General features: G+C 40.9%; 1 protein-coding gene across 1 annotated transcript in view; it reads right to left on the bottom strand.

Annotated features, from left to right (window-relative positions):
• Positions 1–12,992: 12,992 nt before the first annotated feature.
• Positions 12,993–24,202, bottom strand: part of LOC104403094 (forkhead box protein N3-like) — a 72,268-nt gene continuing 61,058 nt past the window's right edge. Inside the window, exons 5-7 of the mRNA XM_010011139.1 lie at positions 23,549–23,657; positions 16,161–16,184; positions 12,993–13,542 (exon numbers count right to left, since the gene is read on the bottom strand). Coding sequence (XP_010009441.1) covers positions 12,993–13,542; positions 16,161–16,184; positions 23,549–23,657 — 683 coding nt within the window. The remainder of the gene's footprint in view (positions 13,543–16,160; positions 16,185–23,548; positions 23,658–24,202) is intronic.

Raw genomic sequence — 24,202 nt, forward strand, 5'->3', positions numbered from 1 at the left:
GGGAAAGCATGAGCCACAGTACAAGACAAAGTGCAAGTCTTTACTGCTAGAAGTGACTCAAACCCAGCCAGGATGTGCTGTGTACTTAGACGCAATAAATCCACACAGTGTTTGCCTCTGTGACAGACAGAGACTGAGATGAAAAACATGCAGTTTGAAACTTCAAATCCACAGACAGACAGGCAGTGAGATGTCTTGAATAATGTTGAGATTGAGACTGGGGTCTCTTCCATGAATTGATACATCACCAGCAGACTGAGGAGATGAGACCCAGCAGTTCGAGAAGACCCACTGGTAAGGAGATGTAGGCAAAACACACTGGCCCAGATGAAGAAGTGTTCAGGGCAGGACCCTCTCAGCTAATTGACCCTTCCCTTGGCAGCCCCTTTGCATTCCTACCCATACCACAGTTCCAGGCTCTGTCCATCACCCTACCTAGGCATGGGCTGAGCTTCCAGCCCAGATATCCCAGCCCTGGCTCCCAGGAAAGATTTCTGCGTTGGCAAACATATCCCTTCCCTCTGGCACCCCTTCTGCAACCTGAGTTGCACTGGGGCTCCAGGCTTTTTCTCCCTCCTAACCAACAAACCCTGGCCATGCCCCACTGAAAAACTTCCAAGGGACTAATCCTTCTGGCAGCCCATCCCTTCCTTTGGCAGCTGCTTTCAAGCTTCTCATTTTGTCTCAAATCTGTATTTTATAGTAACATGTCTTCTTTCTAAAAGGAAATATGTTTGTCTTTTTATTTTTGTATGCATCAGACAGTTGTCCTCATAGCGAGCTCTCATGTATTTTAGTGGCGTTTACAGTCTGCATGGATAAACAACTGGAGGCACTTGAAGGGATACAAGCTTTGCCTGCCTTTGAGCAAATACTCTTTTCTTCTGCCCCTGAACCCTGAACCAGAAATGATTATAATTCTCCCTTGCAAACACATCCAGGCACAAGTTATTACTCGGCTGTTTCAAGATGATTTGCTTAAAACAAACAAACAGAAAAAGAGGTCTCCCAGCTTTTGAAAACAATTAATCCTTTTTTTTTGCCACTGCTACTTAACCCTAAACCAGGTCACCCAACACAGGCTGCAAAGCCCAGCTACTCATAGCTACTTGGCCATGCCCAGTGCTTACTTCTCTGGCAGTGACTTGTCCCACAGACCAGGGTCCACCGTAGGATCCCTCCAGTCACTGTAAACACCACTGCTGATGGAGATGATCTTACCAGCATGATGGAGGTGACTGATTTGCTTCCAGTTAGTTACGTTGTCACAGACGATTAGTTTTACTGCAGCCTCATTTGCAAGGGAGTGGTAAAGCAGCAGGGCAAGCAAACAGCTACTGTCTGCATGGGAGCACTAAGTGCCAAAGCAATTAGGCTCCTTGCTCACCAAATTTAAGCAGTTGCTATTTTCACATTTGTTTACACTCCAACTTACTAAAGCAAACCCAGTGCTTATGAAAGGTGAGGCCTGTCTAAGAGGTCAGACGCGGGGTTAAGTCAGAGGGCTCTGTCTGCAAATAGCTGAAAAACAGAGATAAGAAAAAATGGCAAAGGGTTCTTCGCACCCAGACTTTGTGTTGGGGGCAGCCAGTCACCTGGGATACGGTTCAGTTGCCCAGACGAAGAGAAACAGGATAGTGAGGGAGCAGAAAGGAGAACAGAGGTAGGATTTTTCAACAGCAGAGACATATCCTGACGTGGTCCCCACGACATGGTTGATGATTTTCTTCCAGTCATTCAACAGGTGGAATAATTTCAAGTTGTGTTTTTGTTCTCGCTCACATCAGCACTGATCAGCCTCTGCCTGGCCCACTGGAGGTGACGGAGTTGAGCTGACTGAGGTTCAGGAAAGCCCTCCAGGCAGTTTTAGTAGCATTTAGCCCTGGCAGCCGGGTGAGGGAGTCACACAAGGCAGCTGGGCCCCAGATGGCCAGGAGCAGCCCCAGTGCCAGGGCGGTAGCAGTGGTGGCATAGAACAAGCAGCTTCGGAGCAGACGGAATGCTCTATGAAGTGGTAAGGGAGAAGTCCCTCAGAAACGAAAGGGCTGGCAGAGACAAAGCCATGTTGGCTTCCTACATCAGGTGCTGAGAACTCGCTTCTGACAGGGCTTCTCTCCCTGAGTCCTTTCCCCATAGCTCCTGGATGACTTGGGCAGCACCAGTAACCCCAATGCTACCACCTTCTCCTCCTTGGCAGCCAGCAGAAGCTTTCCTTTGCCTTCCCTTCCCCCCTACCTTGTTGTAAAGTCCAGCAGTTCAAAATGGCTGACTGAATGCTGTTTGCAGCCTTTTGGACAATATTCCCCAAATCCATTTCCTTTTGCTGCATGGTGGATCACCAGCTGTATCTTGCTGCAGGCATGTCTCCACCCCACTGCTGCGCCAGGAGGAGGTAGCAGGCAGTGGCCATCAGGAACAGGAGCTGGGTCTCTCCTCCTGATTGATGATCTGCTTCTTACAGTACTGTAATATGCAAAGCCAGTTGTATTTGATTACACCCCAGGTAGCATGGCTTCTGGAACTGAGATGGTGAATGAACTAGGTTGGAATAAGCAAGTTATTAATTAGCATGCTGATAGCAGAATAAAGCTATTTTTAAAATCACTGAACAGCACTGCTCTTTACTATGATTGCAGAGATTATGTAAGATGATGATTAAAATCAGGTCCCTGCATCACAGACTGATCCCTGTTTTAGAGATGAGAAAACAAAGCTGCAAAGGAATGAGACTATGTTATTTTAACAGGCTGTTTGCCTGTTCTAATTAAAGGCAGAACAGCCATGTCATCAACCTCTCTGCTGCCATTCTAACTTACCCTACTTCTTCTGTTACATTTTGCCAATAAGCCATTTGTTTCTTAAGACTGGGTGTGTACGTATGGAAATGTCGGCTCAGGAGGAATCTGCTGCGTCATCCCGCAATACGCAGCTGAGTTACAGGGTGTCCCTAACGTGCAGCTTCTGATTCCTAAGGTGCACCTACCAAAAGTGTTCTCCTCGTCTTTGTTGTAGGATGGACTAACATTCATTTTAAAAAACCAGGAGAAGAAAACTGTTGTCGCTATCTTGGTGCATTGTCTAACTGATTGAAAACAGACAGATAACGAGAAGTTGTGTCTCAGCAGCAAGAAGATGCTTCATTTCAGGACCAAGCTACCAAAAAAGATGCTGTTGTTTTCAATGACAATTATTTGGGAAAAGCCTCTAGAAATTGATTGTCATTAAAGACCTGGAGAGAACATCGCTTATGATGATCTGCAGAGGTTTTAAAATGTTGTGTTTACAGTCTCCTGTGCTGTAATGCTCATATTGCTATATATACACAATCATTATTTGATTTCTTACACCATGGTGAATAGCAGCACTGCTGATCAAATATAAAGCGGCACCAATTCTAACACAAATAGAAATATAAACAAAACCTGCAGATTTATAGGCAATCAAAATTATGTCAAACAGCATAAGATGAAAAGCGGAGTGCATGTTTGTTATTCTGACAAATGTTTGCTGTACGGTGTTTTCCGCAGAGTTTCTCACCATTGTTAATCATCCGTATTTTATGATGAAGCTTAAAAACTCTTAAATTATCTTATGTGCGTTGAACGTGCCCCAGTCAAAGCATCACACTGTGTTAAAGCTGAAGATTTATTCCCTTGTAATAGTTCTTTAAGAAGCAGAGGTCACAGAAACCATTGTTATTTCATTTCCTAGCATAATACAGGATCTGGGGTGCATAGAACAAAGCTTTTTGTCGTTACTTACATGCTCTTCTTTCTCTCGAGGCAACTTCACCAGACAGTGTGCATACGGAAGCAGAAGGGTCAAATGCAGCTTCTTTACAGGGGGAGTCTGTAGTAACATATGGTTTTTTTAAAGAAAGGAATATAACATAGAGGACATACAGACTTAGGCATTTGGTGTAGTGCAAGACACCCGTAAGGTACCTGCTCCTGCAAGCCAGCTGGGTGATCCTGGGGCGCCAAGGTTTCCCCCGAGTGCCCTGACCAGGTGAGATATGTCTTGTTGCTTATTTGGGTCCCCGAAGCCTCGCACCTCTGGCCATGCGGCTGCTGAACTTCAGCCAGGAGATTGCAGGGGTGTCTGGATGAGGGTGCATGAGCTCTGCACCTCAGTGGGCAGCACCTTGTTAGTGCTACCTGGGCTGCTTGGACTTCTGTAGCCAAAATTCACAGTGTAAAAGCTCCTAGTCCTATACATGCCCCATGTTACACATTTACACAACCACACACCTACACAACCACATCCATTTCTACACAGTGAGGAGGGGCAGGAGCACTAGCACCACGCTGAGCATAACCGATGGTGGAAATAAGGCTGTTGAGGCTGGAGAGGAGGTAGGACAAGTGTCTATGTAAGTGGCTGGTTATTTGCATCCTTTATAAATGCCCAAATGAGTGATCAGACATCTGTGTTAATTGGCAATGAAGTAAAACTTGCAACTTGAGGCTGTTTTGCCCATAGCAGGCAGATTGCAAGGTTGCATGAAAAGCCCCCAGCACAACTGGGGTTCACTGTATCTCAAATAGCATGCCTAATCTAAACAGTCTGAGGCCCTCATGTAATGCCCTATGATGAAACAAGCCCAAGACCTGTCTCTTTGGCAAGCTGTAAACATTTTCTGTGGAGACTCTGGGTCTCCCTGCTCCACTACACGTCGCTACAGATCCACCCACAGACCATGCTGCGTCATACTTGCTTAACTGGCAGCAGATGGGAGGGGGAGATCCATTAGAGGAAGACAGTCCAGAGCACAGTTAAGTGTTTTTTCCTTCTCATCAGTCTCCTCTCATCTCATCTCATCTCAGTGGCTGATGTTTTTTTTCTCTTCTCTGCTCCATTGCTGCGGCAGCGGACACAGAGGGTAGGTTACAAACTGAAACCTTTTCAGGAAATGCAATGAAGTACCAATTGCCTGGTCAGATATGGGGCTGAGCTGCTTTCTGCTCTTTCATATACATCTTTGACATCTGTTTCTTCTGCCTCACTCCTCCCTCCCATACCAACTGCTCAGGGTGGTGTTGAGACAAGTGAGGGATAAGCTTCTATAGCTCTGGGTCAGCTGGAGTTCCAGCTTCAGCAGCCATACGCAGCTGAGAATCACCCTCCTCTGCTTCAGCAGCATCTCAAACCAGGTGTGGGAAAGACTTTCGTTTGACCGAAGACCAGGGGAGTTTTTTTCCTTCTCAATCCTTTTAACAGTTTAATATATACATAGCTGTAGATAGATTTTAACAGTTTAATCTATATATATATAATTTATATATAAACAGGGCCGTTTAAAACCACAGTGTTTGTGGATTGCTTTTATTTGTAAGATTTTACTACTCAGTTTAATTTTAACTCTCTGAAGATAGATAGACTTCTGCACCATTTTCTTCAACTCTAGACTTAGGTTGGATTGCTGGATCTATGTAGAGTGGCACTGAACAAGCTGTATTTTAGCACCAGTGAACAAAGAACGTTACTGATTCCTGCAGCAGCCCAAGGTGACCAGGGGAAGCTCCAAGTGTTTGAAGCACAGGATGCCTCTGGGTTGCCTCGATCAGTTGAGGCAACCAGCTTGGAAGCTCTTGGCTCAACAGGATTTCCTGCTGCAAACAGTCCCTTCGTGCCATAAGGTAAAGGACTAACGTGGCAAAAGAATTAAAGCGTCCTGGTGCTGCAGAAACCAGAATAAAGCCTTGGAGGGTTCATACGGAGGTTAGAAGGTGCTATTTTTCAGAATGCTTTATTTATACACAGACACACACACACACACACACACACACTTCTGGGTATGTTTTGTTACTAATCTTCTGATTGTTGCTGACTTTTTAAAAAACACACAATTCCCAGTGAAATCACTGCTTCCAGGCTGCAGAACTGCTGAGAAAGGAATATCAGGCCCTAACATAACACCCATTTAGCATTTGTAGCCATTTGCACATGGCAGCAAATTAACAGGAGTTGGTACCTACTGCAGTGAAGATGCAGGTAACATCCCACGGGGGCTAGAACTATTAAATAATGAAGGAATTAATTTGTAAAGAAAGAAATCACTGTTCTTCCTCCTTAATATCTGGGCATATACTGAATATTCACACAACTACAACTGTTCAATTGATGCAACTCAGTAATTTTTATTGCAACTGGAAGACAATACATCACAGAAACTTTATGGTAGGTTTTGGGAAAGTGTTATTTACAATAATAATTGATGAAATAGTTTGTCTTTGGCAATATGATTACACATCAAGAAAATGTAAAATGCAAGTATGCCTCTAAATCAACATTTTCATATTTCCTAAAGATCAGCTGATTGCACTTGCCTTCGGACTGCTCATTTAGGTAAACACAAATACAACTTAACATCACTGTTCATTCCCCATCACAGTTCGTGTTTCAATATTGATGAAATTGGCAGTTTCAGATACCAAGTACAGGAAAAAAATTGGCTTATCACTGTACTAAATTAACTTATTGGCCAGTTAAGGTCCTGTGACCCTCAAACATTGACACTAAATCTCTTGGTCTTTTGATTGCTTTATCACTTTTTTTTTTTTTCTGTAAAACAAAATATTTCAGAAATTACAGATCAGAGTATAAAAAAAATGTACAAGTCCATAATGCTTTTCATACACACACAAATCATTCCCCCCGACATTTTACATCATGGCAGTTTTAAGTAGTGAGTGTGAATGATGCAGGCATGGAACTGGTTATCAAATACAAGTATGACTTTCAATTGCTGTCCCACACACGTACTCAGGAAATGTACAATGCTCTAGTAACTGAAAAATGTACTCAAGTTCAATGTCATTTGAATGAAAAAAGAAAAGTCTTGGGATTTCAGGCCACAAAAAAAACAAATGAAAAAGATTCCCATCTCTAGATGATCAGCCATCCCAGAATCCAGCATCCAGTAAAATCTCTTCTAGCACCAAGGGCCAGCACAAGTTGTCATTTATCACTTAAGCCCTCAGATGATGAGCTCTCATCACTGCTGGCCTGATCCAAGGCCCAATGAAATCCACTGAAAATGAAGAAGTGAAACAAAACCCCCTTCCACTGACTGTGAAAGGATGTTACACCAGGTCGATTTCCCCCTCTTTGCAAAAGGAAATGTGATACAGTAGAAAAAACATTATATAGCTTCAGATAAATATACCTTGTTTCAATGTTAAAACAAAACCCAAACTCCCAAAACCAGGAAAGGCTACTTATTAGAACAACTCAACAGTGACCTTTAAATCAGTTCTGGTTTTAAATGTACACCAGCAAAATACAGCACCATAGACACATTAGGTTGAGACTTATTTTTTGGTCAGTGAAGCTAGTACTTGTTTGCTGAACTGTGGAAGAATTATAAGGTCATGTACACGATCAAAGGTAAAGCAACCCAGCTGACAAGTCTCTGCTTAATTCAAGAATAACCAGTACTAAAAATAAAAATGCAAAAACAAACCCCCTAATAAACCACCATCAATTAATACTTTCTAAATAAAAGGGGATTAACGGATGAATTCACAAATGTATGCAGATTTATACAGAACACCGAATGTTGTGTGTAAATCCTTATAAACTCCAGCTCAAAACAGAAACACACAAAATGTATACTTTGACTTACACATCCCATTTCAAAGGAAAAAGAGACATCATTACAACTTGGTAACTGTGCTAATTGCAATATAAACCAAACAGAAATTCAGAGTTTGGCAGTTAACTAAGAAGAGGGTTATCACTTAGGTTATATAGCAAAGAGTTGATGTATATTACATAGAGTAGTATAAATAATAAAAAAGTATTATTTAAATTAGATCACAGTGCTGCATTATGTGCATAACAGTGTTTGATATATTACTGGAGGGCTGTGAAGAACACTACTAAAACTTAACTGGTCAAACGGTCAACACTGATACTCTGTTGCAATCAAGAGGATGCATGGTTCAAATGTTCTTTTGGTGGCAAAGTCAAGAAAACGTTTCGAGATACTTCCTGTAAAATATGCCAATGAGCTATTCAGGCAGCAGCGATGTACCTGAAGGAGCTGGGTTTGCGTTCTCCATGGAGTGAAGTAAGTTGCATTGCAGCTGAAGCTGCAAATGCATTCTCCCAGTAGATTTATTCTGATCCTGGAGCATGGGAGAGTAACGTTTTAAAGAATGCCAAGGGCCAGATTCAAGGAAAACCAGTAATAACAATAATAGTGAAATGGTGAAGATTCCCAGGAGCACTTGGGCGTCTGTAGTTCTGCTGATGGCAAGGGAGATCAGACACCTTCACCTTCTAGAAAACCACAGATTGCACCTTTCTACATCTTTAGACAATTTGGAAGCCACAATCTCAGTGAAAAATCTATCACAGCTACCCAGAAACTGCAACAAAGTGTTGTTTTGGTCATTTTATCCCTGGTGCCATTTGGTGCACAATACAGAATTTCATTCTCTCATGCTAAAGCATGTCAATGTAACTGTACCTCACTCCAGTGAAGAATGCAGCCCCCCCAGTTACTCTGTATCTTTTCCAAAGGTAGACAGTAATTCAAACACTGGGAGCTGATGCCCCTCCTTTGGGATTCCTTCTCCTGCTAACCTAAGAGAGGAGCCAGAGTATGGACCTCAACTGAATTGCCCAAGAGAACACAGTCATGGAAGAGTTCTCTAGTTCTACACGGCACACCTTCTTGCTCCCACATCAGGCTTTTCAGCTGTAAACCCCTGTGATCTTGGCAGAACTACTGCTGGTTTTGCCAGGAGAAGATCAGAATCAGACTGCTTTCAGAAACAGCTACGGGGTGATACATTAAAGCTGCTCAAGACCTGTGCTTTAATTTTTAAATGCAGACAGACTCTGCATCAAAATGCAGTAGGACATCCAATTCCTTGCAGAACATTGAGCACAACCAGCAGATTTCACCTCCCTGCAGACACTGGTGAAATCTGCTTGCGGCATTAGCTCTGGCCTGCAAGAACTTCTTGCTGCAAAAGGCATATTCCAAAGGAACCCACCATGAAGTCGAGCGACCCTCACAACTCACGTCTACTGAAACTCACCACTGAATGCTTGCTGACCTACTGGGATTCCCCAAGCCCCACCTGTCTTGGAGAAATGCTAATTTGGCAATACTGATAGAGTGAGGAAAATGGAAAGTTAGAGATCTGACAACTTCTCTCCCTAAAATGGCTTAGTAAAGAAAGCAAACAAGCAAACCCAAACCACCTCATGTCTGGCAAGTGAGAGTTCGTAATACAGTGCAATTACCACTCCGTTTTGACATGATTCAGTCAAAGTAGAGACAACTGGAATGAAAGGCTGACACTATGTTTTTTGGAAAACAAATCAGTCTCAATTCTTAGAAGAGAACTTGCCTGACTGTTCTGACAAAGCTGCCATTGTCAGCCAGGCACACAAATGGTTTAAAAGGTGACTCCTAAATATTTTATGTAATCCAAATTCTGTACTTCTCATCAACAGTCAGAGTAAGGGTCAATAAGGACAAGTTGTTTTTAAATGACAGAAATAATCTGCGGATGGCATTAGCCCCCAGCCAAACTGCTGGTTCCAGAACATAACTTTGTAAACTGCTACTGAATACTACCTCTTCAGCAGATCAGACTAGGAGCAACGAATTTTACATGAAAATAGATGCTTGCCAATATTTTAGGTTTACCAGCAAGTATATAAAGGAGTTTCTGAAGTCTTAGATCATGTGTATATATATATATATATATATAAAAAGATAATCTGCCTAATTAGGTATTTATGCAAAATGACTGTTTTCTAAGGTGAGTAATACTAGCGGTAATGATATATTTAGCCACCAAGAGTCCACATTAATGAATGGTACTTGTTCAGCAGATACGGATCTCATTTGCACTGACACACTGCAATCAGTGAAGCTGCTCTGGAATTAGTGTCGTGACTGTGGACAGAATCTGGCCACTGGCACACAACCACACCGCTTTCTCTGGAGGACAGAGATGGCTGAGCCATGGTTCGAGTGCGTTTTCTGCCACTAAATCTGACTTTTCAATGTTGCTTTTGGATAAGTATTAAACCACCCCTGAGCTGGTACAACTGTGCATTAATGAGCAAAGGTAGTGGCAAACTGATACTCTAATATGTTGTGTTTCAAATTACTCTCCCCAAAGTCCATACAAAGAAGAAGGAACCAGTTTTCTTGTGCAGTGGTTGTGTGGTTCACTGCCTGCGGACTCTGGCTGTGGGGAGCATGGATCTGGGCAGAAGCCAATTATCCCAGTCCAATCACATACGAGAAAAGCTATGGCTCATTCATCTCTGTGCTACCTGGCCAAGGGACTGGTCCTTCCTGTTTTCCACCAACTTTATTCTAAGGGATGCAGGCAGCCAACAAAAGTTAGTATCCATGTACTCCTGACTTAAGCAATGCTGGGAATCAACCCCGCATGCCCCAGTCCCAGCAAACTGAGGCAGGCACAGAGCTGTTCCTTGCACTACCACTGTCTCTCTCCTTCCTTATCTGCATAGTTGGCAGCTGTGCTGGGCTCCAGCAGCTGTCAGGCAGCTCCTGAAGATCCCAGGACACACAGGGTGAGATGAAAGAGAAGCACCATTTTGCTGTGATGCCCTTAGTGTGGCCCTGTTTGTTACATGGCAAAATGCCTGCAGAGCAGAGGAACAAGTCCAGCCAGCCTTCCTTCAGTCCTTCCACCTCCTAACTGAACACACACCACAAGCATCTCCAAACGCAATTTTTAGTTCACTCTCCTGAGTGGAAAGTCAAACCCTTCTTTAAATCTCTCTTCATAAACTCAGATCCATCTTGGTGAAACTGGTGCCTGAAACAGCTGTTACGGATAAATATAAACGTGCATTCTTTTTAAGAAACAGACCATGTTGTTCTGTCAAGTGGTTGGTTCCTGGGATTTTCTTCTTGCCTCTAGGATATTCTACGTGTAGAATTTATCATGCTAAATTCATGATTCTGGGCGAGAGAGACTATCTTATTTATTTCACAGCTTCCCTCTGCTGTAGGGATCTCCAATCTAATAGTTGTCATCACCAGGAGAGTAGCACTATACCTGAATCACACTCTCTGTAACACTGGTTATTCTCTGGACACCTCAATAAGGCTCTTCACTAACTTCATTTTCTCATGGCAAATTAGCAAAGCTATTTTCTTGTCTATTTATTCCTGAATCAAATCAGAGAGTTTTCCTCGTTTAACCTCCCATTATTCTCTTGATTCTGTCATACACACTCACTACTAAATTTGCCCTCAGATTATTGCGTCATGTTACACATGTACAGACGAAGAAAGGACACATTTTACTTTTTTTTTTTCTTTTTTTTCTTTTTTTTTGTTAAACAGAAGTAGGGGGCGGGGCTGAATGTGCAGACAAGGCAGTATAATTCAACCATCCAAGCCCTACCAGAGCATGAAGATTTTAATATTGCAGAGTAAGTTCCCCAACAGTCAGTGTTTGTCCCTGAAGAAGGTTAAACCTTAAACACCTGCTTCAAAAATAAAACAACCCAACAACAAAAAAAAAAAAAAGAAAAAAGAAAAAAAGAACCAAAACCAAACCAAAACAAAAAAATAAAACCCAAAAAAACCAACTCTAAGCCTAAGGGCTTAAAAATTAGAGGCATAGCCTTTTTCTCTATTTTCTATATTTATATGAAAATAATTCATGCTTCATGCTAAATACATTATTTACCTTACAAGAACTTTGTCATCTTTGAATAAAAAAAATCGTTTGCTTTTTGTATTCCCCCCTCCCAAAAGGAATCCATGCAATGTGGATCAAATTTCTTCTGTTGGCTACGCTGGTTGGATCTGGAAACCTGTTGTCACTTTTGCACAGATGAATCCTGACTGACAGTAACTGCGCGCTCATTTCCGAGGGCAGTGTAGGAGATCTTTTGTTGAACTTCTGAGTTTTACAGTTCACCAATATGCTTTCCTCTTATTTTTAAATACAGAATACTACTAATGGCAGGTTTTGTAGCTTTGTTTCCCCAGTTAGATCAAGGATTTGATCCACAGAAACAGATTCTGATGTATTTCCTTCCTTAGTATCTACTGTAATTTCTTAGACTTGATTGCTTTTTACTCAGGCAGTTTAGAAGACATAGCTTGTTTTTCCCTATTACTATTATTTTTTGCACGCAGTGCCAATCTTCAGGCTTATGGCTTTTTGAACATTCTTTAATTTAATATAGAAGACAGAACTCAATGATTAACGATGCTACTAACAGTGACCCCCCCTCCCATTTCTTCTCGTTATTTCACTGAAACCCATTGCATACAGAGTTCAAATTTCCCCCAAACTTAAAGTTATCAGTCTTCACATTATGAGCCACATATAGTACGAGAAGCACTAAAAGTGCATTACGGTTGCGCAGTTGCCACCAGTGGCCGTCCAAAGACTTCTATGGCACAACGTATCCAAGTGCCGCTAGATGGTTCTTGGTGTTGAGAAGTACGTGCCTCCTCCTTCCCCCAAATCTCTTTATTCACATTCACTTCTAACCCAATCGTAAGGCCATTAAAAACAATTCTTAAGGGCCAGGCCTGAATGATTACTAAATTATGCACAGCTCTTCTAGCGTAAGAGGGATTTCCAAGTGCCCAATTTTACTCCCATCACATTACTGTTGATGTCACTGCGTATTCAACCATGCATTTTTGACAAGCTGGAGAAAGCAATGGTGATTCTGGCTTTTGTTTTTGTTAACTTTTTGTCTTCAGGTTATGAAAAGCTTTTGTAAATTAGCTGAGTGTCAGTATGAGTTCTATGGCTTCAATCTCCTTTAAAAATAAAAATCTTAAGGGTCAAAAAAAACAAAAAAAAAAAAAAAGGAAAGAAAAAAAAAAGAAACAAACCAAAAACAAATAGAAAGAAAAACAAAAAAGGAAAAAATTGCTGATATTGCCACAAATCATTAGAATTCACCTGACGTGATGAAACAAAACTTTGTAAGTTCAAACAAATCATTTATTTGTTCTAATTTTTTGTGGTTTCCTTTTGCTCTTTCTGCCCCTTTGCCGTCCGATTGGTGATGTTGTTCAAACAGGATCGAATTCCTGCTAAATGCAGGAGGGATCCTGCTGCTTCTTTCATCTCCTCATCATCACTCTCAGGGGGCTTTTCTGTACGTCTCTTTTTAAGAGGCAGTGTGTCACTTGGTACTTTTTTCACCTTCATTAAATGTTGCCTTTTCTTGTGCTGGGATGCATACCCACTGTCAGCTAAAGAATCCTTGGTCTCCTTCCGATTTTGCTTTTTGTCCTCCTCTTCTGTTTCGCTATGGCTCTCGTGGCTCTGGAAGCTAACTTCACTTCTTTCACTGCTGTCTTGGCTACCTTTAGTTGCAAATTCATACTGGTCATCAGCAGAGGAAGAGGAAACGGAGTCACTAGCAGGTGATGTGCTCCTGTGGTTGGAAGATTTGGCACTGCTGTAGTTGTGATCCTCCTTTGGGTCACCGCTAACAACTGGAGAGCCACAGGATTGTTCGCTTTCTGTCCGCATCCGGCAGTTGGTTATTCCATTCCTGCAAACACAAATCAAAGCAGTCTGAAAAGCCAGAGAGATGTGATCCTGATTCAGCGCAAAAGATGACAAATCCCACTGACAGATAACCTAAAATGATGACTATCAAAGTAATGTCCATGCAAGATGGTTTCAAAGCCTGACTCAAATTGCTTGAGGATTGGCTCCACATGTGAAAAAAGCCAAAAGACATGTAATGGCACAAGAGGCAGAAGCAAGGAGGGGATGGTTACAAATAAATGAGGTCTGAACAGTCCTCATTTATGTTTCAACTAATAGTTTTCACTTCCAAAAAAATTAAAAGAAAAAACTCTATTATTTTTTTTACTGGATATTAAATAAACTCCGATGAGTTGCATAAAAATCCTCTTCCCTTTTCCATATATAATGATATTACCAAAAATGTGGGGGTGAAAAACTAGCTTTCTGGAGTACTTTGCCTCCTCTCAAAGACTCTTTTCCAGCTCTAGTGTTCCAAGGGTAGGTGAAGTTTCACCTGCAAGTAGCACAGCTTCCATTTAGGACACTTTCGAATGGAAGGAGCAACTGAACATAAAACCCAGGTCCAGTCACAGTTCTGATTCTGATCTTATAAACAATCTTAAAAGCAATATAATCAAGCCACTAGCTGCCAACAAAACACTGCAGTGTCTTTAAAAATAAACACCAGAAAAAAAAAGTATCTGGTTTTGTTCAGATGTTGTCATTTTCCCCTTTGGTTCTATAGCACTCGGTGCTGTGCAAACTACTGTAGCATGATATATTTAAAACCTAACAGTGTTCCTTTCTGCATTGGAAGGTATTAGAGCCACTGACTTTACAATACGAAGTACGATGCTTGCAAGTCTGTTAAAGGGGCTCACCCTTTGCAATGCTCAATTCCTGCAGAAAAAAAGGAGAGGAGGATGCTCATCATTGAATAAAGGCATCATCATTGCCACTCCCAGTTCACCAGCCTTGAAACCCTCTATCAGTTAAACCCCCCAATAAACTGGCAAGACTGTTTAAACTCTCACATGATAAACTGCTTTAAAATCTAGTCTTGCCATCTTCATGCTGTCACTCGAGTGCTTTTGCACACTAATGGCAGTACTGGATTAAAATCTTTTCTTAAACACATGCACTGAACACAGATATTTCTTAAGACGAATGGCACACTGGCAAGTCCAGAGTAATACTGATCTGCCACTTAGAAAATGAGAAAGTGCTTTAGGTTTAACGGAATGGACCTCACACCTGGTTTCTAGAAGGAACAGCATGGTATTGCCCATTTCTGAAAGGTAAGGCTGAAAGGTGGAAAATACAAGAGAGGTACAGAATTCCACAGTTCCTATAAATCTCAATGCTCTTGTCTGTAGAACTTGCTGAAATAAGAAACAGGCTCTTGTGAACCAGTGACAGGACAATGCTAGAAGGTAGCAAATTAATCAGCCATTCCAAATGTTCTTATTTACAGTATTTTCAAAAAATTCATATATTAGAAGGCCTAGTTATTAGCAAAGAAAGCCTCCTGCCAACCTCTTTGCTCAACAAAATTTTTCCCTCCCTAGGTTTTCAAGTAGCTTTATGATCCATAAATTATATACAGAACCCAGAAGGAAAACACAAAGATCCTTCAATTATTAATATCTAAATGCAATGTCATTCATGACTGTGCAGCAAGCCAGCTGCATTTACTCTGTGATGGTTTGCCACTGCAGGGGTTGTCATTAGAGGATGCAAAATGCTTAAAAGAAGAAATCATCCATACTAAACTAGTTGTAAGGTGAATTTATAACCAAGTCCTTAAGATCAGTCATTACAAGGAAGCATAGGATGCATTTTAAGTGACAGATTCTTCATTTTTAGGGTAAATTTACATTTAAAGATGCTTTACATTATCATAAATTAGCATAAAATTAAAGTTACTTGATTTTACTAGGCAGCTAATAGAGCAATGTGGCTTAATAAAAATCACTTTCTACTAATTTTCCACTAAAAAAATAGCAATAAATTCTTGTTCCAAGGAAACAAACAGGACAGAATAGGTGGGAACTCAAATGGGATTCCTACTGACTAAGTTATTAGTGAACAAGGCTTCTGACAGATGGGATGTAAATCAAGATGCCTATTTTCATGTTACTAGATCTGTTCCTGTTTGTTAGTTTGTACTGAGACCATCAATAAAAGGAAAGCTACAGTTCCATGGAGCAGAGCAACCATGTTCCAAAAAGACATCCCTGATTTGCCCCGCTCTTGAGTCTCTAGTGTTTGCTTTTACATAAAGGGACTAAAATTTGGATTCAAAAGCTCTGCCCGTGGGACTTACTCCAAATCCCAATCCTTTCAAAAGACCATAAAAATACAATGAAAGGCCTGGGGATTACAGAAGCAATGTCCTGGGGGAAGGTGTACTACTGTGGGGTTAGCGTCCCACAGGGAGTGACTGCAAGGAGGGGTGATAATGAAGGAAAACAGAAGTCCACAGAAAGGTGCAAAAAAAGAAATCACTTAAAAAAAAAAAAAAAAATGGGAGGAAAGGGAGTACCACTACACTTGAGGAGAAAGGCATCTATGGTGGAACTGGTCAGGAAATGGAAAGCATTTGCATCTCAGAAAAAATCTTTGGTTTTCACTTACATTTTGAAAGATTTCCAACCAGTTCTGCTTAGGGAAATAAAAAAGGAAGAGAAAGCAGGTCAAGGAGAGAATTAGCAAAGGGTATCTGCAGAAATGAAAAAGTTATACAGGCAGAGTGTTTTGGGATATTCACAATATCGAAAGTAATGTCCCCTGAAAAGAAATTAATCTGATCTGTATCCTGATAGGCAATAGCTCAAATATAAGATATGATAAATTACTTATAATTGCTATTATATTAATGAGTTGAATAAACTAATACTGAAACCACTCATATTCTGCATGCGCTTCTGAGACATTCTAAAGCTTTCCATTGCTTTTATACAGTCACGTACTCACTAAGAAATGAATGTGATCTACTTAGTTCAATCTAGATCATCAATGGACAGAACTCCCCCAGGGCTTCAGTGGACACATTCTGGCCAGCTGAATCTATTCTTGCTCACAGTTCTGGTTGTAACTGTAACTTTGTTACTGAAACAGTAATAGATTTTTAAAACAAGCGCTTGCTCTGATGTCTGGACTATTTTGAAATAGAGGGGAAGAAAAGGTATTTAAGAATTCTGTGCTACTATAACAATGAGGGGAAATTTATTTCAAGTAATACCTTATTTTTTCCCATTATCTTTTTTTTCCAGAATTTTATTTCACAGTTTCCAGAAACTGACATATTTCTACATGTTCTAAAGCAGTGGCTTGCCCTTTAAGACAGGACAGTCTCTAGAACTTTTCATCCTACTGACATGGACTCTTTTATTCACTTTGTTCACTTCATTATAATCTGAATCATAATTCTAGACATAAAAGTACCATGCACAGATTCTTCTTAAAATATTTCAAGTTGGCTGCAGCAGAATGACACAACTCCCAAGCTCTGCAGAGGTAAGTTTGAACTTTTGAAAGCCAGACTCCATTCCCATTGTTAATGGATAGGAGTTCTACTAATGTTATCAGATGGGACTCACAACAGCTGGATCTCAAGTCTCAGGAAGGAAATAATGCCCTCTGCACAGTGTTAGTACCTCTGCTTATCAAAGTGGTCTTCCTCGGGATGATATGAAAGTATATCTCAGTTATTTTAAGAAGGGCAGATGTATCTTCCTTAAATTTCTCACTAGCATTAAAAAAAGACAGGCAATCACATTCTGTTTGCTAAATGGCAGAAAGTTTTGCTAAAAAATACTTACTGTATTCCACACCAAAGACAGGTACATTCACTGATGAACAAAGCAAACCTATGTGGATGTTAAGTATCACCTTAACCTAGCTCTGATCCTTCTGGATGTCAGATATTGTATACTCATAGGTGACAGTTTTGGTAAGGAATTGGAAACACCCAGTTAAATGATACAAAGCAAGCAGTACAGGTAAGTTGGGTTTGTGGATTGACAGGTTCCAGGTTTGCTAAGAAAAGAAAAGAGTAACTCCTTTTTACCGTATAGGTAATGATTTCAAAGGGAAATTCAGGACAATCAGAACTTTTACATACAGGTAGTTGAACTATTACTTAAAACCACTACATACCAGCAGAGGAGAGGATGAGCAAGCATTTGAAAAGTAAGTGGTGCTCAGTTGCTGTATGATGAGATTCTATAAGCAGTTACTGAGTTAAAAGTCAACAGTAACAAGTCGGTCACACTGTTGATAGGAGCCCTTACAAAGGTACTTCACTGCAAAACTGTATGCCAAGGATCACAGTAAATGCCAGTCCTGAACTGCCAGCAGAAAGAGCACTTTGTCAGTAGCAACAGCAGATCTAAGTTAAGACAAATGCAGCCCTCTGCATTTTGCAAAAAAGAATTACCAAGTTAGCTAGTATTTTTGTCCTTTAGTTACTGAAGGATTGCTTCAGCTCCCAAAGGTAACTCATCCTGCTTGTTACAGGTGGGAAGGAGAATTCAATACAACAAGTATGACATAGTTCAGTGTGTGGTGTCCCTGCTCATGGCAGGGGGGTTGGAACTAGATGATCTTAAGGTCCTTTCCAACCCTAACTATTCTATGATGCTATAACTTGGGGTTTGTTAAGCTGATCATGCCAGTAATAAGCAAGAACGGTAAGAATATACAATTAAGAATTTATAAAAGGATTCCCCCCTAAAATAAAGGAATGGCAGTAGCCTTATTCAGTAGCCAGTGAGGATGTACTTGCTTTCCCTAGGAATAGGGAACAATTTTGTCTTGGAACCTTGAATGGAAATTTTTTTTACTTCAGGAAATTCTCTTGGAAGCTTGTGTTCAAAGTTTACAAATAATTGTGAAATTCCTTGAGAATGTCATAGTTTAACCCCAGCCAGAAAAACACTGATGCACAGAACAATTGTTCATCACTTGCTGACTAATGCCCAGGCCATCCCGAGCAGCAATCAGTGGTTCCCAGCCATCTCTCCCCAGTTTATATACTGGGCATGATGTGCTGTGGTATGAAATACCCCTTTGGCTACTTTGGGTCAGGCATCCTGTCTCTGCTCTCTCCCAGCTTCTTGTGCCCCTCCTCACCGGCAGAGCATGAGAGACTGAAAAGTCTTTGATCAGGGTAAGAGCTACTGAGCAACAACTAAAACATCGGTGTGTTATCAGCACTGTTCTCAGACTAAAGCCAAAACACAGCACTGCACCAGCTACTAGGAAGAAAATTACATCTATCCCAGAAATGAAGACAGAAAAGCTACAAATGTTTGGTTAGAAAGGAGAATTGAAAAAAAGGAGAAAAGCCTGTGTAATTTCCCATTAGTTTTTATTTATAACCTGCAATAATTAGAAAAAATAAATAAAAAAGGTATTTCTAACAAACACTACCAAAAGCAATTTAACCTATTACCTGGGCATACGTGGCATATAAAGAGATTATGCCTAAATTTTCAACTAGCCTGAAACAATAGCTTGGATTCATTCTGGGGAAAGATGTGCTAGAAAGGCAGTTAAGCAATGACTACATTCTACAGCATCCTTCATCCTGACTTTTCTGACACATCGAAAAGCAAAGAGAATGGTAAAACCAGCCAAAGCATCTTTACTGGGACTGGCTCTGCTTAGTGTTTCTCAAATCCTAAAGGTTTTACCCCCTCCTTCAGGTTTCCCACCAAGGCAGCTGCAAACTCTTCTCCCCTCTTTTTCACCTTCATCTTGCACATTTGCTGGCTAGTGTTATGGGATGCAGTTTTCATTTTGCCTTCCCATCACAACAGACCACTGAATAGACCATTAAGCCCTGTTGGCCAGGTCTAACAGCATCTTAATGCAGACAAAAAAAGGGGAAGCACAGTACAAAAGGCACGGAAGGCCAGAGCTTCATAAACCCTGGATTCCTTGGGAGCACATCTGAACACTGTTCAGCAGCCTCTGTAGCCATGAGCATATGGGCAGAGAAAAAGGAGAAAAGGCCTACTACAAAATTACCAAGGATGTTACCAAACATCATGGTGGAGGATGTCTGGTGAATGTACAGAAATCGTAGTTCAAAGAGCTCTAATATTGTATCAGCTTCCAAGCTTGTGCTCTTTCAAAGGGCTGGTGTAAATGATAACACTTTACTCATGTGGAACGTGATCATGTATGTTAGAGCTTCTTGCACCGTGCCAAGATGCATATTGGCAGGTGCACTGGCGACTTCGACAGAGACTACACCTACTGAAGCAGACACAGATGTCCTCCTAAGTTAGAAGTTTTATTTCCAGTCATGTACATAGGAAGAGCAAGAGCTCACCTTCAAAGCACAACCAACTCCTTGCTGTGTGTAGTGCACTAGTGGCTTTGCTTGCTTTCATTCATACCTTTCTAAGTCAGTATTTTCTCTTCTACATATCCAGACTATCACTGCATTTGCTTTTAGATTCTCTCAGGGAACTGTATGGGGATAGAGTCTGCCAAAAATATATATGATGGATCTCATGTTAAGAGACATGCTACACACTGTGCAGCTTTGAAGCGTTATCTTCCCCTGCTGTCTTTGGGTGGGTCTTAGACTTGTCAGCCACAACATGGAAAATATGGATGGTAAACATGCTGAAAGTGGTGTGAATAAAGTAAATAAAAAGCTACTGTCAAAACACATCCAATTATGCTCTACTGTGGAGATTTAACACCAGAGGATGATTTTCGAAGCAAAAATAGTGTGGGATGCCTTTTCCATTTGTAGATTAGTTTGGAATGAAAGGCCTATTTGTGCAATTTAAGCCAAATGCACTACAACGTAATGACGCTCTCCTCAATTGCTATTCTTTATTCATGGGAAGTGGTGGATTCGTCATGTTTGTTAAATACTTTTCTGCAGCGTTTTTAATCCGAACTACTTAATTTAATTATACTTTATATATAATAAATAATTACATGTAAATTACATGAGAACAGCAACACATAGATACCTTGTGCAGAAACAAAATAGGCTAAATATATTCAATCACACTGCTAAAGAATACACAGTAAACTATGCACAGTAAACTTTCCAAGTGATGGAAAGTAATACACCAGAAATCACAGATTTCAGCAACTTAGTTCAATGGTATGGTTTTGGCCTCCTTTCTAAGTAACAGATCAGTCAAAACACTCCACCTAACTACAACTAGAAATTTAACCCAAGACCAACCTTTTTGCTACTCTGCTTTGACGCTAACGTCAGTCTGCACAACAGGACAACATTCTGCAAGTTATTCACAGGGAGTCTGGGGGACACCACCACCACAGACCATTAAGATACTGAGGAAATAAATAAAAAATGAAATAAACAGCTCAGACAGCGAGGAAATGCCAACAGAACCCCAAACTCCTGCATATGGTACCTAAAGAAAACCAGTTAAGACATTTAATTTATTATGCAAGGAGCCACTACCAAGAAAATACTAGAGGTCCCCCATATGAATTAAGAAAACCACCTTTTTTAGGTGATTTTAGGCCTTTCATTTAGAGCATCAAAAGAACTCAAGAAAATATACATTTGAGTGAAAACTTCTTGAAAAGAAGCTGTCTGGCTTCTCAACGTATAGGCAGAGGCACATATTCTGCAGCTAACTACAAAAGGAGACTGCACCACCTCCTGTGGCTGCCCAGCAGACCTCCCTCCTGGTGAAAGCTGGATGGGGAAATCAACCTTCCTGCACCTGAACAGGTCTGAAAACACCCCCTGTGACCCTGACCGGAGTATCTTTCTCTATGCAGGAATGATAGCTCCGTGTGAGCAGTACTCCTAACTGCAACAGTAGAAGGCTGCACAGATGCTGTGGTAAATTCCCCCCGCTGCACACAATAAGCAGAAGTTACTCTCATGAGATGCCGTGAAAGCTCAACACCATAGGTGCTATTGAGCCCTGTGTATCTGAGGAGAGGGGTAAGCACCAAGAAACAGGGTGTCGTTTTAAAAGTAACTGGTAACTGAAGTATCCAGTTTTGAGAGGATCAAATGATGTTCTAAGAGGCATCGTGCATCCAGACTGACCTTCTTCCTAAAGAAATGCTGGATTTTATTATCTCCAAGGGAAACAAAACTGTCTGCTGAACTTGCTCTATTGCAGAGTCTCCTAACTTCTCAAAAGCTTTCAAAGCCTCTTCTCCTCGCCCTGCCTTTTCAAGAATTAGAAGAGGAGATATTTGCAGGAACCCTTAAATATGAGCAGACATCATGCAGACCAGGAATATATTCATAGCATGCTATTTCTAATACTGCCTAAGGCTGGTGAAGAGAACAAAAAGAATTAGAAATGTCTGCGTTAACTAATTATAAATGCTCTTCTCTGAGACAGAGCAAAAAGAACATAAGCAAGGGAGGGGTAAAATCCCTAATTTCCCAAATCTACATTAGTGAGTATCTAGTAAAGATCCTGTTCTGCCTGCTGGGAAAAAACATGAGTTGTATTCCTCAGAAAACACGTAAAATTTAAGTATGTAGCCTTACAGCAGAGTAATTTGAGGATTTCTACACAAGGAAATTTTCAAATGATCTGGAAGGAAAAACAATTCTATCTCCTCCTTGAGTCAACCCTGATTATGAAACAGGGTCTAACAAGAAATGCAAACTCAAGAGTGAATATTCAGACCACTGTGTCCTCTGCTGAGCTTGGACACCTCATAAAAAATACATATAATTAACGATCCAGTAGTCCCACAGCTCTGCAATCCCCCCTGAGCAGATACAAGTCCTGGCTAAAGCCAGTGGCAAAGCTCCTGAAGATGGTTGACCTCCACTGCTCCACTGCAAGGCCAGACTGTGGTAAAGCAAGATGGAGAGGAACTCTGCAGACTTCTGGAGGATGACCCTCAGGGATGCATCCCTTCAGCATAGCAAATGCGAAAAACAGCTGAAGCAGCTGCCCATCAAAATATATGGATTTTATTCTAGTTAGTGTCTTCCCCTCTATGCATTTTAAGCATTAAGAGTATGTCATAGGTTCTTTCTCTCTCCATTTATTGGATGGAAATAGTGCACCCAAAGGGCTAGACACAGATTCTCAAAAGGGATTAAAAAAAAAAAAAAAAGGCGCAAATGGAGGGGGGGTGGGGAAAGCCAAGTAAATAATAATGGAATAAGTAACTATCCGGATACTTTACTTCACTGTCTTGCAGCCATTTACTGAGATCAGAGGGTATAACTGCAGCAGCCCAGCAAGGAGTGGTCCATTTTAATTATGAAACCCCACTCAGAATACTCAACTGCCTGAGCTGAAATAGGTTTTGCAGATACTGAGAGTTCTGAAGGAGAAGGGCACTGGCAGCACACTTGACTAAATTAATCTTTTGTGACTGACTGAAAATAGAGCTACACCTGAGGTGAATTGTTCTTCCACCAATAAACCATCACTGCTCTAAGTAAAGCAAACTACTGAACCACAGTTCTTATTGCCATCACTAGATGTCTCTTACTACCCTGCTTTCTGGAAAGTTACCATCAAAAAGCATTTTACCCTTGAATGTTTGAGTATAACCTTGAAATAGAAACTGTAGTGAAAGAAATTGCTTCACAAAGACCTAAGTTAATAACAAAAGGACAGTGATATGTTCAGATATCTTTCAGAATTTGCTTTAATATTATTGATATTATTCTCACTGGTATTTAATCCAGGAAAAGGTCTTTAGGAAAAGGGAGGGAGGAGCAGGGAAAAGCATTTGCACTTAGAAAAACAGGCCACTGTAGGCGGTTCTTACTGCAAACGACCTGCAATTTCCTGGTGAAAATAAAACTGCTTTTTACAAACCAGAGTGTAAGAGACAGACACACCATGACTATCTTGCGAAGAACAATAACCCAAGAATTTTAGGTGGCAGACTTCTATTTCATTTAGAACCTCAGAAGTATTAGCAAGCAGCAAAGTATCTGATGACCACAGCTTACATATACATTTACATTCTCCGCAAACATGGATTTATTTCATAAAGTTCCTTCTATGAGCCACTCTTACCTTACTGCAACAGCCATGCTTCCAATGGGGTTGATTGGCAATGGCCTGGCTCCAGGAAATATTCCTCTACTCAGAACTCGAGCTCCATTTTGTATCACTCCCGGAGGAACTAAAACACCAAAAACCAAGAAAAAAAAGAACAATTTTTCTTTTAAAGGAAAAGTTAGGAAAATGGAGCAGCAAAATGCGGAACTTAACTTTTCATGAATTGAGAGAGCATTAGAGAGGCTTGGGTAGGACACTGCTTACCTTGAACATCTCAGCCTCAGCTCTTGTGAATGCCATGCTATTGACAATGCTATTTTCATTGAAAATAAATTAACAGCAACCAATCATAACATGGCTCGTGGAAGCCACTGCCTGACCTAGTTGCTGCAGATCATTCCCTGCACAACCAAATCATTTTTGTTTTGTAATCGCCATTCTGCTGGGAATGCACGTGCTTGGAGTCAAAGCCAGCTATGAGCATAGATGAAACTATTTCTTCTACAATAAGAAACAATGACAGATAAACAAGAGTATAAGCACTCCACTGCAAGAATATAGGTCACAGGGGTTTATCACCCCATCTTAGTTTCTGAGCAGCAGGCCTCCATTTCCTGAAAAATAAAGTGTTAACTACAAATGTGGATTTACCAGGAAGGGCAAGCGACA

This window comes from Nestor notabilis, unplaced genomic scaffold (assembly GCF_000696875.1).
Source record: "Nestor notabilis isolate BGI_N333 unplaced genomic scaffold, ASM69687v1 scaffold9230, whole genome shotgun sequence".
Classification (NCBI taxonomy): Eukaryota; Metazoa; Chordata; class Aves; order Psittaciformes; family Psittacidae; genus Nestor; species Nestor notabilis.